At 42.8% G+C, this 14,685-nt stretch overlaps 1 protein-coding gene across 1 annotated transcript in view; it reads right to left on the bottom strand.

Moving 5' to 3' along the window:
* Positions 1 to 13,089: 13,089 nt before the first annotated feature.
* The window catches only part of METTL16 (methyltransferase 16, RNA N6-adenosine), a 71,386-nt gene continuing 69,790 nt past the window's right edge, over positions 13,090 to 14,685 (bottom strand). The window contains exons 9-10 of the mRNA XM_026016221.2: positions 13,977 to 14,150; positions 13,090 to 13,847 (exon numbers count right to left, since the gene is read on the bottom strand). Of these exons, the coding sequence (XP_025872006.1) occupies positions 13,224 to 13,847; positions 13,977 to 14,150 (798 nt within the window). The 3' untranslated portion in view covers positions 13,090 to 13,223. The remainder of the gene's footprint in view (positions 13,848 to 13,976; positions 14,151 to 14,685) is intronic.

Genomic DNA, 14,685 nt, shown 5'->3' on the forward strand with positions numbered 1-14,685 from the left:
AGGACGGCTGAGTGGCAGACCATCCTGCCAGTACATCTCATCACAGCCCATTCCATCCCCACTGTGCCCTTAGAGAGGTATGTTCCTATTTTGGAGTTTAAGCTAGAAGCACAGAAAGCCGGTACAAACGCAGCCTGCTGGCTTTGCTCCTTTCCTTTGAGGGCATAATGCATACTAAGGAAAGAGAATCTGCACAGATCTTGGAAATCAGGAACCTAGTGAACAGAAGGAAGGGGGTGGTTTGCCAGCGGCAGTCTACAGAGGGCTCTGATCTTTGCACAGTTAATGCCCCAGAGTCTGTAGCTGAGCAGAGAGGCAATTGCTCACGTCCAGGTGCCACTAGCTTTGCTTATGATGGAGCTGTAAAGGAAGGTGTGGGAACAACATAGCCCAGGTGCCCTTTCCCTGGGACAGAGAGATCTGTGCTGGTCATTTTAGATATCTGCCGCCTGCTACTAGTGTGGCTGGGCCTGGCCCTCTGCACAACCAAAGAACAGGACAGTTTAAAGGCAATACCAGATGTGCGTATTGGGGTGGGGTGCTAACCAGGGTATGTAATATACATAATAGCCACCTGAAATCATGTTGTTGACCATATTTTCATTGTTTGGGATCAGCACTGTGTACTCTGTCATGGCCCAAGATTCTCAGAGAACTCCATCCAGCTGTACCTTCTGCCTTCCTCAAGTGCTCATAGCACTCACATAGTCCTGAAGTCTCTTGTAGATGCTGAAGTCCAATTTTTGACTCTTCTTGTCAGATGCCAGCTCTATTCCATTAAAAAGGCACTCCTCTGAAAGGGAGCATTCTAAAGACACTTTTTATTTCGGGAGTGGGTAAGCAAGAGATAAAAGTGGGGCGAACAGAGTCAAATGGCAGCCTCTCCCTTGCCCCCAATACCCCATCTGCTCCAGAGCTTAGTGGAGATGCTTGCTATTTAAAACAAACAGCCTTACTGGCTTCACATGATCATGTTTATTTGGGTCATGTGGGGACAGCAGCCAGGGGATGTTAGGCAAAAGTAAGGGTTTAGAAAATAAGCTTTTTTTTTCTGAGCCTGTTGTTGCCTACAGGAGCCTAAAAATGGCTGAACAGAATTTCTTACCAGTCAGGGTTTCCCCAACTGGGGAATGGGCAGTTGGGAGACTTAACAGTGGGGGTGTAAACGGAGAGAGCAATGAATAGAGAGCCATTTAACATTTTAGCCCCAGCTTCTTGTTCCAAAGGGATGGAACTAGGGTAGAAGCTGGCAACTGTATTCATTCAAAGGAAAGCGAAAAGAAGTCTTCTGATGTTTCAGTAGAAAGGTGAGCACTTTGTGGGAATGATCCAAAGCCCGGCCATCTCCAAAAAGTTATACCTGAAGTTCTATTTTATGCTTCTAGGTGCTTAGGACCTTTGGAGCGGGAAGACACCTGGGCCACTCATCATTGTGTACTTGCTCATTAAAGGATTTCTATTTCACTCTTCCTCCTCAAGTCTTGTGCATCCAACTGCCCAGTTCAAATCCCTCCATTTTTTAATATGCAAAGCTAGAGATATTCCCTTAATGAGACTGTCTTCCACCCCACCCCACCCCACCCCACCCACAATGCATGACATTTATAAATATGCAACTCCAAGAGCTATGAAAATCAGTTTCCTGACCCCTAAGATGCATACATAACGAAATGGCAAAAAGGGAGTAAAGCCAAAGTCAGAAGATATCCTACCTGTCAAGACCAACTTCTCAAATTCTACAAGTGTTTTTTTTTTTTTTTTTTAAGATTTATTTATTTATTTATTCATGATAGACATAGGAGAGAGAGGCAGAGACACAGGCAGAGAGAGAAGCAGGCTCCATGCCGGGAGCCCGATGGGACTCAAACCCGGGTCTCCAGGATCGCGCCCTGGGCCAAAGGCAGGCGCCAAACTGCTGAGCCACCCAGGGATCCCCTCTACAAGTGGTTTTAAGGAGCTTTTCATTTATCATAATTAAGACAGGACCAAAGAGAGAAAGTCAGCCAGGATGAAGAAAAGACAGAAGACTAGTAGTACACCCAGGGTCACAGCACAATTCATTTAACAAATATTTATTGTATGCCTAACATCTGCCAGGCACTGAGCTAGGTATCCCTGTAGCCAAAGCCAGGTGACCTTTGGTAAGCCAGGATGGGGTAAAAGGTCACAAAGCAAAACTCAACTCTACAGTAATACCTAGTAAAGGCTAGCTTTCCTCTCTACCACCGCCATGCTGGACACAGCGTAAGACGTCATATGACCACACAAAGACCCTACAAGCATGCTGATGTACTCATTTAGGTTAGGTTAGCAGATAATCATAGTTTTCGAAGGATAAGAAGAAATTAAGTAGACTGAACCTGGTTCCTGACAAGCCCAGTATGAATGGTGAGTGGGATTTTGAACTGATTTGATGAAAGTGTATCCCGTATGGTATTCAATCAGTCATCTGTGAAGTGGGCTCCTAAGAGCCAGAAGTTTCCAGAGTCCTCACCTACCTTCCTCCACTCCCACCTACAAAATAGGTACAATCAAGTCATGTGCTTTCCCCTCTTCCTAGCCTCATATGATCTCAGAGCTGGAAGAGTCGAGATTATCTAGTCTAACCTCCCAAGAGAAGGTGTCTTACCCAAGGTTACAAAGCTGCTTAGTGTCAGCTGGGATGAAAATAGGCCTGGTTCTCCCTTGACTGCTTTGGATAGCCAAGCCTGGGGAAGTGGGTCCAGAGTCCTTGAAAACCTCACAGAAATGGGTGATGATAGGGAGATAACTTCTCCCCTTCTGGCTAAAGACAGGAATAATCATTAACTTTGTTGTGGTGCCCAATAAACAAGCTTAGCAGATGAGTGAGAAGGCAAGAAAAGAGAATCAGACTTAGGATCCAGAGGCTCAGACCTCAGCAACTTAGGCTGTGGAGGAATTAAGAGCTTATAACTGGGCCTGGGTGGATAGCCACTCCTCACTGGTGCCTATGTCTGGCCTGAAAAGGTAACTGGGAGAAAGGGACAGATTTTTATCCAGGCAACCGCCCTGGGTGTGGACACTGAGTAATAAGGAAAGAAATGCAGTTCAGAAGCAAAAAGGGAGGAGCCATGCACTTTGAGCTTTTCTGAGAAACCAAAGAGGCTAGCCAAACACTGCAGCTAGAGATGGGGGCTATAGGGGGCTTGGTAGGAATAAGCTGATAAAAGTGGAAGGGCATGAGGGAAAGGATAAGAATTTTAGCTATTCCTCTAATTAAAAAAAAAAAAAAAAAAAGACCTGGCTTTATGAGGGAAAATGAATTCAGGTCAGTGGGAATGAGACTGTGCAAGGTTGTGAGGAGAGCAAGGTGTAGTCTTGTAAGTCAAGAGCCAACTGGGTCAAGTGGTGGTGGGGTGCCCATGACAGAGGAGGAGCCCAGGGCAGAGGGGCTGGACTATAATACCCCATGGAAAGGACTGACATCGACTGTCCCAGCAATCCAAGTTCACATCCAAAGGTAGGCTGCACAATCAAGTCGTTACAACCCAAGAGATCAGCTACCTGTGCTTGTAACTGACACCCTCTCGGAACAGTATGTAAGGCTCTGAGCGGTGGCCCGTCACTGGCTGGACTGCCAAGATCCAGAGCTCAGCTCCACCCCGACAATTGGACTTCTTTCTAAAGCCCCAGGGCCCACTGGAGAAGTCTCTACTGACAGTGCTGGGGACACTGGATCCAGGATACTCCAGGAGCCACATACCAGCCTGTATCTCTCCTCCCACTTCCAGGCTGGGGGCTCATATAGTTCATGACCCACCACCAACCCACCCCCAGCCCAGGGGAGTACCTCTCCCAATACAGACACCTCAGATGGCAGTTCTAGAGGTTACCAATCATCTCTCTTAAGAGTTACTCTGTGATGACTGGGAACCATTCGTTAAACACAGGTTCTTCAATGTCACATCATATACCAACATAAATTCAAATGTCAAATGTTACACGAAAAAAATATTGCCAAAAAGAGCCATAATAAAATACAAGGAAACATTTTTTCCACTCTAACCAAGGGTGGTGAAGGAGATTTCTACCCATGAAGACAAAGAAAGAAAATATAAAGGCAGACAGGGTGCCTACATGGCTCAGTCAGTTTAGTGTCCAACTCAGGTCATGATTTCAGGGTCTTGAGATCGAGCCCCAAATCAGGCTCCATGATGGGCAGGTAGCCTGCTTGGGATTCTCCCTCCTTCTTCTGCCCACCCATCCCTCCCTGGTGCACACGCACACTCTCAAAAAAAAAAAAAAAAAAAAAAAAAAGAATACAAAGGCAGAACATGACAGATTTGATTACATAAACCCTCTACAAGCTCTAACTGTAAAAACAAAACAAAATCACCATAAATAAAAGGAAAAGGCAAATGACAAAATGGAGGGAAATATTAGCAAATGGACCCTTGCAGTTCAAAAACAAAAAGAACACTTGTATAGAAAAATGAACACAGAACATAATTCAAATATTATAAAATATATGAAATAACATGCAACATAAATATGTATAAATATATGAAAATGCCTGACCTTGCCGATACCATAATTAAATTAAGACAATGGAAATATTCTTCTCTATCAATTGATAAAGGACTTTTAACAAGATTTTATTTCTAAGTAATCTGTACACCCAACATGGGGCTCCAACCTACAACCCTGAGATCAAGGGTTGCAAGCTCTACCGGCTGGCCAGGCACCCCACCCCAATAATGGATTTTTTTTTTTTTAATTAGACTTGGGGTATCCAGGTGGCTCAGTCGGTTGAGCATCCGACTCTTGATTTTTGGCTCAGGTCATGATCTAAGGTCTTGAAATCAGGCTCCACCTCCGTCCTCGCTCTGCACAGTTTGCTAGAGATTCTCTCCCTCTCCTTCTGCCTCCCCTCCCCCCACCCCATTTGCACATGCTCTCACTAAAATAGCTTAAAAACAACAACACTAAAAATTAGCCTTGTAGTGGCTAACAAAGGAGCAGAGAAACTGGCACTTACAGAAATGTAAACTAGCACAACCTTTTTAGTGACCATATTGGCAATATACACAAATAACGTTTTTTTTTTTTTTAAAGATTTAAAAAATTTGTTTCAGAGAGAGAAAACAGGGTGAGAGAGAGAGCACAATGGGCCAAGGGAGAAGAGACTCCCTGCTGAGCAGGGAGCCAGATGTGGGGCTTGATCCCAGGACCCTGAGTCAAAGGCAGACATCCAACCAACTGAATCACCCAGGTGCCCCTCACAAAGAACCTTTAAAACAGTCATATCCTCTGCTTCAGTAATTCTTACATGTTTATCCTAAGCAATAAGAAAATACATCAAGATTTTCTTTTTAAGTAAACTCTATCCCTACCATGAGGCTTGAACTCACAGCCCTGAGATTAAGAGTCACATGCTCTACTGACTGAGCCAGCCAGGCACCGCACACATAAAGATTTTTATACAAAGAGATTCACTAAAGCATTATTTACAATAGTGAAAACCAGAAAACTAAAATTTCCAGCAAGGAACAACTGGTTTAGTGAAATAACACTCACAATATGGCATAAAGAAAACAGTTGTTAGTAAACCAAAATATTAGTGGTGGCTGTCTCTGAACAGTATGATTACTGGTAATTTTTATTTTTACAAGTTTTCTGACACAGAGATTAGTCTTATACTCAGAAGGTTATCACAATATATTGCTACATGAAAAAGATTACAAAAAATCATATACAATATGATCCTACATTTGCTATTTAAAAAATATGTACGCATATAAAAAATATTAACAAAACGTAAAATAACTCCATTTGAATAGTTAATTATAAATTTTTATTATTTTCTAAATTCTTATAATGAGAATCCATTACCTTTGTAACTATGAAACAAGTTAAAGGGAGAAAAAAATTTCTCTTGTGCTTTCTCAGGAAGGGCCTCATATCTCTTGATCTCAACCAATGTGACCTGTTGCTATGGATCTACTTTCCATCCCAGTCCTTGTTCTCAAAGTGCTCCTGTTTCACTCCCAACATGGGTCTCTTCATCTCTCTCCCCACCACTAAACCTATCTAAATCTCTTTCTCCTACTCAGCTCTGAAGTTCCCTAAAAATGGTTTAGGCGACCCTTCCGGTCCTGGTGAGAGATGAGGAAGAGCACTAAAGTAGTGGCAGTCTGGAAGGAAAGACTGGGCTGAATTTAGGAGATATTTGTAAGGTGAAACCAGACTTTAGTCACTGGAGGTGAAGGGGAGAGAGGAACAGATTTCTAATCTGGACAGCTCGAGATGGATGGTGACCAAGAATATGGGAGAAAAACAGGTTTAGAAAGTAAGTTGAGTTTCACACTACCATGGTCCTGGGGGAGATGTCCAGTAGGTGGTGGTTAGGTATGTACATGTTGAAAGTTAGGAAAGGTCTAGATTTGGGAATGATGACTCTATGAGTAAACAGCAGTTGAAATCATGGGAGTGGATGCAGTCAGCCAGAAGTGCTAGGAGCAAAGAGCAAACAAGGATCCTGGATGGAATCTTTGGGATTCTCTCTTAAGAGGTGAGAAGGACTCTATAAAAACAGACAGGTAGGCAGCAAGCCAACTTGAGTAGCTGAGGTAAATGAGAGTTAGGGGAAGTGGAGGCAGTAAATATTTATAGACAGTCCTATCACCTGCTGGTGGAAGAGGTCAGAAACTGATGGTCTACCAGGTTTTAAAGGAATACTGAATTAGCTGTCAGGATTTACAATTAAGTAAATTTCTCGTAAATCTGGATTTCTGGTCTCTTGCAAAAATTCAGAAGATCCAATAAACACTGTTTTTGCATGGCCAATAGGAACAACCAAGAGGGATCAAATAAAAGCTACTTCCTTTTAGTCAGCCAGGAGCTCTATCCCTGCTTGCCTAGCCCTTGCTATATAGAGTATGAGGAAATACTTCCCTTTGTGAATGAATCAAGTCCTTATTAGTACTTATCTAGAGTTCAGAGAAATAATATGCTAGAGCTTGGTTCATAAAGCCCCACACGTGCCCCTGAATGCAGGAATCCTGGGACAAACACACCTGAATCCTGTACCAGAGCAGATTGGGAGCCCCCCTTTCCTAGCAAGTGACATCAAATCTCTTGAATCACAGAATTTACGGGAGCAGGCCCATGCTTCCTCAGTTGTCCCAAGAGGGGTCTGGCTCCACAGTGTTCTCTGCAGAGCCTTCTCTTTTTGGACAGCAGTAGCACAAGTGGCCATTTCCCTAGAGGCTGATTGGCTGCTGAAGCCAGCCAAGTCCCCTAGCTGGGAATTTCCTGGCTCTAGTTTCTAGACTCTGGGCCACACTCTCTGAATGGGTCCACCAGATGGCAGGCAGCCTTTTCTTTCCTCTAGACTTACACAAGGTTCATTCACCTACCTGGGGAAGATGACTTGCTGTTTTTCTGACAACTGCTACTTTCTCAGCAAGATCAAAAAGCACATCAATTCTGTAAGTGAAATATTTGGAGCTGCCTATTAAAATATAAAAAAGTAAAACCCTTCCTCATTATACAATTATGTATTGTCAAAGAGTCATTACCTAATTATCAGTTATTTTACATTGATTCTGATCCAACATGTGCTTGCAATAGCATTTTATTATGTGGTTTCACTAACTACTTAATTATCTGCACTGCTGCCAAATACAAAATTCTATGAAGACTTGGTAGCATAAATTAAGAACTAATTATAAGCAATTTCAATTATCAAATCTTACTCATTGATCAGAGGCTTGAAAATAATACTATCTTAAAGTGCTAAATGAAGTGAAGCTGGTTGAGATGCTTTGTCTCTCTTCCCTATGCCATATAATAGAGGTCTTCTTCCCTACAGGTATGTCAAATGAATCTAAAAGTCCATTTTCATTTTAAGTGTAGCATCTGTAATAAATCTTGAGATTCTGGACAAGATCTCCGTCTCAGATTTCTGGACCTGAGTTCAAACCTGATCTCTGTGACTTAGCTCTGTGAATGACCTTAGGGCAAATCACATTAGCTCTCAGAATTTCCATTTTTTAAAGCTATCACAGAGGGACACACAACACCACTGTGCTGGGTTACTAAATGAGACAACTGATATAGAAGACAGCTAATCAATTTGGTTCCTTATTTGTCACTCCAGCACATGGAAGCGTAGGTTTTATTCTTGGGTCAAAAAGTGGTACTCTACACCTGCAGTGATACACTGGAGGTCTTGGCCTTTTGACATGAATATTGGTAGAAGATGTTCTGACCAGATATGGCAAACTCAAAGAAAAATACAAAGAGATGAGCAAGTTGAGAAAACCACTCTGCTTATGCACCCCTCCAGGTGTTTTAGTACTTCTCTCACTTAATTGCTGCTACTACTCTGCAAGGCAAGAATCCTCCGTCTGTCAAATGAGGAAGCCAAGGCTTAGTGAAACTGACTTACTCTGCAAGTGGACCTGGAACACAAAGCCAGGTCTGATGACTACAAAGTCTCTTTTCTGCTTTTCATTCCCCTAGGGTGGTTGGAGAAGCATCTGGGATTAAATTTCCTTTGCCCTCTTAGGCCCATCACACACAAGCCAATTCTACCAAGTCCAGCTGCAGTTTCTGGTCCACTCCTCCTTATCTCAGTTTCCTGGCTTACCATGAGCACCTGAGACCCACCACTTCTCCAGGAAAAGCCTAGAGTCCCTAACGTTTTTGCCTGGACAAGAGGCAGATAGGCCACACCTCAAAGGGCACTCAGATGTGCAAGGCCTTCACTCAGTCACAACACAGTCCCCTGCAGTAAAGCACAGCCTCCGAAAGGCAGCATTAGCTGTTCCAAAAGGCAGCATTAGCTGTTCCAAAAGGGAGCATTAGCTGTTTCAACCAGTAATTAAAAAAATAAACTGCTGTTTTAGTCATTTGGGTAAGTCACAGCAGAGGATCTAAATGTCTTCACAGAACAGAGAGGGAACTCTCTGGTATGTGTGCGAGGCTCTGCTGCTAATGGGTAAGCCCCCCATGGGGCTTTTAAGACCACGCTAGTACTAGCACCAAGACTTTGTACCTGGGAGTATTTAGAAAGGTTCAATACAACCAACACTCTGCTCCAGGAGGCAAAAGCCAATTCACTCACAGTAGTAAAACTCTTCTGTGTCTTACTGGGGGTTAGTGAGCATTCAGCAAACCAAACCGCCTGGGCGCCAACTTCTCTAAACGAGATGTGGTCAGGTCCCTTTTCTGAGGGCACCTCCTGGATGGCTGTAAACCTGCTGCACCTTTGAGACTTCCTTCTCCAAGGGGGCTTCTTAGTTTTCCAGACAGGACCATTTTCCTCCTAATGTGCAATCTGTTGGGTGGCCACCCATCACCTCTGATTCTGTACCATAACAATAAGGGTAGATGGAACTTTTCCTTGAAAGCTCACAGACCCCAGACTTAGTAATATATATGTTCTACATAGAAACATCCTTTGTGGGAAACAAGGTCTAGCTAACCTATATAATGTACACAACAGAGAGCCAAGTGTGCCAACTTCTGATGGAAACAACACATATGCTAGTCAACCACCCAGATAAACCAAAACAAGAATTAAAAGACAAAAGAACAGCGAAAAGTTTTTTAGAACTCTCTATATTAACTCTTCCTGGAACCCAAGACTTCTGAGAAATTAGTGTTTAAGATAACTAAATACTCCCTCCAATACCCCCATTAGCTAGATACCAATAAAAAGTTAATCCAAAGAACTGACTCAACCTGGACATATTCTAGAGTAGCAGGATACACGAAAATAAAAGAAAATACTGTCAATTGGGACCATAAAGAAACATAAAAAGTTGAAATATTATACTCAGAAAAAAAAGATCATGAGGTGGTGATTTTTTCCCCTCATTCTTTTATTTTTCAGATTTTTATTTACATGAAAATGTACTTGTTTGCATAAAAATTATTATCTAGGTATCAAATGGATATTTCAAGAAAATACCAAGGACACATTTTATGCATTCCTGCAGTAGTTAAGATGCTCTATCAAAGGCCAAAGATGCCCCCATGTGGCCAGAGAGGAAAATGCTGAGGTTTAGGTAAGATGAAGGGCTACTTACTCCCTTCTAAGAGGCCTCGGACTTTCCACAGGCTTTTGCATCTTTCCCACATCTTGCAGTTTTATTACTTGTCAGGGCTTAGAAGTTGGTGTGCTTACATCGTTTCCATCAAGAGAAGAGAGGTTTCATATTTCAAAAAATATATATACTAAAATTTTAAGTAATCAACATGAACCCTTTAGATGAGCTGAAACTCCACCACGGCGACACCAACCTTTCTAGGACATGCAGCAGAGCTCTGGCATGTGAAGAGCAGGGCAAGGATGTGGGGTGAAGGAACCACACTGCTGGAAGCAAAGCAGATTCCAAAGAACAAAAGCAGCTCTGATTCCCCCTGGAAAACAAGTTCAGCTTCTGTCTCTACTTTAGTTACCAAGAGATCAGAAGCCAATGCCAGGGATCTGAATAGAATTTAAGATAATACCACAAGGGCTTAGGTCCATAAAATCCATCAACATGAACTTGACCTCGAGAGGCACTTAAGGCAAGCATCACTCAATCATATGATACACTGGTCAATAACCTATTTCTTTAAAGAAAAAAAATTCCTCTTGCCTTTCATACCAAAAGTGTATGCTATCACACATCACACAATTATAAAATATATGCGTAATTAAAATTAAAAGTTTAATGTCTTTTAAAAAAACGTTTTCAGTGTCCTCTCTTTAGAAAATAAACTATTCTTCTCAGAGAAGAAAATGAAGACCTCCAAGGGCAAACAAAGAAGGCACCCACAGCTCTAGCAGGAAGCTTCCCTCATCAGGGTGGTAAGAGCATGAGCTCAACCACCTATAAAACCTCCCCCAGGACACTCCTTAAATCCGGAGCACCAAAGCACATAGAGATGCAAGACACATCTTCCATGCCTCCCATCACACAGCACTTTGTGGGCAGCCCTCAGCACCAGACTTAAATGAATGCAATACTGTGTCTGAAATGCATTTTGAACAGGCAAGGAGTGTATGTAAGTATCCCATTGTTCTAACAGACAAATACAAGATGATAAATGAAGAGAAGTGTAATATAAAATTAAATACACAGTATGAGTACAACCCAAGTTAAGCTCACATCCTTGCACACTCCATCTACAGAAAGAGACTAGAAGGAAACATTAAAATCCCAATAATGGTCATAATTGGGAAAACTGTGATGAGGAGTGATTCTGTTGCTGTTTTCTACCCTCATTTTCCAAATCTTTAATGAGCATATGCTACTCTGTGTGACCCTGTGTATTGGTTTCCTCATCCTGTCAGAGATTCTTCTCTCCAGAGGGGTGAGGGAGGGTGGTGTTCACAGCTTTCAGAAATACTCCAGGAGGTTTCTGGATTCTCTACAGGTCCTCAGACCAGGTGAATAACGCTAGCTAACATGTTCTCTTCTGCATCTCTGTCTCTGCCAACAGAAGGAAGTACAATATAGTCCTATTTTCAGTTCTCTCATCTCTGCTAAGGGACACATCTTGGTGCTGCTGTAATATGGCAAGTTCAGTTGCCTGCCCTAACCAACAGCCACCTTTCAAAAGTATAGCTTAACTGCTCAGCCCCAGTCTTCTCTGCAGTTAGGAAAGGGCTCTGGTACCGTACTCAGAGACTTCAGTCTAGATAGAGCATCTAGAGTCATCTAAGGATGACTAGTGTAAAATCAAGGTGTGAAAGTTATGCACAGCAGAGGGTAACTGAGACTCCAGGAAGAAGAGACTCCTTTTCCAGAGCCATTCCTACCGAGCCCTGCAGCATTCCACTGAGAAACAGGCTTGAAGAGGATGATCACCCTGGCTTCAAAATTCTCTAGTGCAAACAACCTAAGCACCAAAGGGATTCCAAGGAAGCCCACAAAAAGTGGTATTTGATCAGCTACAAATTCTCTGTCAATAGAGGAGACGTTCTTAAGCAACGTACTGCTCATATCTATCTCGTTCCATTTCTTAGTTCTATCATTAGTCACTTACCCCTTCAAAGCTACGAAAATATTCCCCCGAATCCCAGGATTCAAACAGGACTGACAGATTTCAATTGTGAATATATTTATATTAAAAATAAAACGGGGGGGGGGGGGGGGATCCCTGGGTGGCGCAGCAGTTTAGCGCCTGCCTTTGGCCCAGGGCGCGATCCTGGAGACCCGGGATCGAATCCCACGTTGGGCTCCCGGTGCATGGAGCCTGCTTCTCCCTCTGTGTCTCTGCCTCTCTCTCTCTGTGTGTGTGACTATCATAAATAAATACAAAAAAAAATAAAAAATAAATAAAACGGGATCCCTGGGTGGCGCAGCGGTTTGGCACCTGCCTTTGGCCCAGGGCGCAATCCTGGAGACCCGGGATCGAATCCCATGTCGGGTTCCCGGTGCATGGAGCCTTATTCTCCCTCTGCCTCTGCCTGTGTCTCTGCCTCTCTCTCTCTCTCTCTGTGTGACTATCATAAAAAAAATTTAAAAAATTTAAAAAAATAAAACAAAGCTCCACTTCAAACGTCAAAAAAAAAAAAATCATACATCAGGAAAACTGCTACAAAACAGTACTTTCAAACAGGTTGGAAGAAGGGGTATGGCTTCATTCTGTTGTGTCTCAGTCACGTATGGGAGTTTTGCTTACCTAATTCCATTTCTGAAATAAGCAGCATCAAAACAGACGTGAGTCAGGAATGTGACGTTTCCAGGGCCCTCCCAGTTCAGTCCTTCTTCCTGGCATTACTAAGCTTTCTCCCTGACTCTCTCACCACCTATCATTAGGCCAGTTCCTTCCTCAGGACTGATGCAGAGGTATACCCTGGACACAGGGCCTATCTGTCTGGTGTACTGCCTCTATTTAGAGAATGAGAAAGCCACCCCTCCTCAAGAAGCAACTATAAATGACAGAACAGGATGCTCGGTAGTTCAGACCAAGACCAGACTCCAAAAACAATCTTTTGGCCTTAGCCTAAAGCTAAGGTGATCAGCTTAAGTGGAGGTTTAAATCCCTCCTGACAGCTTTCTGTTGATGCTGGTAACAATTTTTCCTCATGAACTACCATATGCCCAATAACTTTAAAAAGGGGGGTGGAGAGATTTTAAAATAGATTTATTTATTTTTTTAAAGATAACTGCACATAGTATCAATGGGCCTATGGTGGAATGCATCTTGTCACCCCGAAGCAAGCTGCTTTACAAAAACCTTTCCAACTGTGCAAGAAGTTAACTAGCAACAAGCCTGAAAATTTGGTTACGTATATAGGTACAAAGCTGGTTCATTAAATCCCTGTTCTGGCCCTCAACCCAATGCATTTCAACTAAAGCATCATCCACCTCCTTCTTTACATTTATCAAACACTTGAATAGGTAATGTCCAGCCACTCCTTGGAGATGGCTCCGCTTTTCAGACATTGGACTGCTGAATTGCTCAGGAGCCTCTCGGTCCTGGGCTCCATTGCTAGAGCCTTTACAACTCTCCAAAACCTCTATCCCTCCCTTTTCCTCACTCCTTTCATCCTCCACAGATTCTGGGTTTTCTTCTTGGGAAAGCAGATCCTGGCTTGAGCAATGGCCCTCAACAGTGGTAGCCTCGCCTTCCTGTACAGCAGGCCTGCATGGGATACTCTCCTGGGTGCCCTGGGCCAAGTCTTGGCTACTGCCAGACTCTTTGGGGGTGGACTTTTTCTCCTCCAAGGCTTGAATGACATCCTCAGGAGCTCGGGGAACTTCTCTCAGTTGTCTCACTCGTTCTCTTTTCTTTCTCCTTAAATGAATCCAGGAGTTTTCTATTGCTGTCAGAAAAAGGCTAACTTCTTCCTTTCCACAGGGAACTCGCTTATGCTGGACCTATTTGGAGGAAAAATACGGTTTTAAAGGAAATTACTTTTCTCCTCTCAGAACTCCTTTAAACAAACAAAAAAAAGAGAAGAGAAAAAAGATATTGTAAGTACTTCTTTAATGGGCTTAACCAAGTACCTTCAGATCGGTGAGGATTTTTTCAATCCATGCTGTTACAACTACTATTCCTTCCACTGTCTCAGAACCCAGAGATGATGCTTTGAGGGACAATTCTTTCATCACAGACTCCAACACTACAAATGTAATAGGTTTTCTTGACTTCTCTAGTTTTCTTCGCTTACTGGGTGGTGACTGAAAAAAAGAGAAGGCATGGGGAAAGAAGGGAAAGTTATCCAAATAATCAAATCTCATGCATTATAATGAACTCAGCTAGGGAACATTCCATGACTTTTACTACCAAATGCAGACTATTAAAAATACAAAGGCCTTTGCATGTTTATTTTCAATGCTTAAGACAACTCTGCCAAATAGGTTTACTATCTCTTCCATTTTATAGAAGGGAAAACTAAGATACAAAGATACATAACCAGCTCAGGGTCACACAGCTAGTAACTGGCAAAGTTAGTAGTGAACCCCAAACCCAGGTTCTCTGCCATGCCATACCATGCCATGTTCAGGCCTCCAGTATATAACACCCTTTGATTACTAAAAGTCCTTAACCTATGTGTTGTGCCCAACACATGCCTGTATAATTATCTATTTCATGGCAGCTAAAGGACCCTGGGGGCACCATGTTCTCTTCCATAAGAACTGCATGATTTAAAACCATCTGTATGTAGTCTAAGTCTATACTTGCTGAGGCCTGAAGGAAAGCAGCTGGTTAGCC

The sequence above is a fragment of the Vulpes vulpes genome, chromosome 2 (genome assembly GCF_048418805.1).
Source record: "Vulpes vulpes isolate BD-2025 chromosome 2, VulVul3, whole genome shotgun sequence".
Classification (NCBI taxonomy): Eukaryota; Metazoa; Chordata; class Mammalia; order Carnivora; family Canidae; genus Vulpes; species Vulpes vulpes.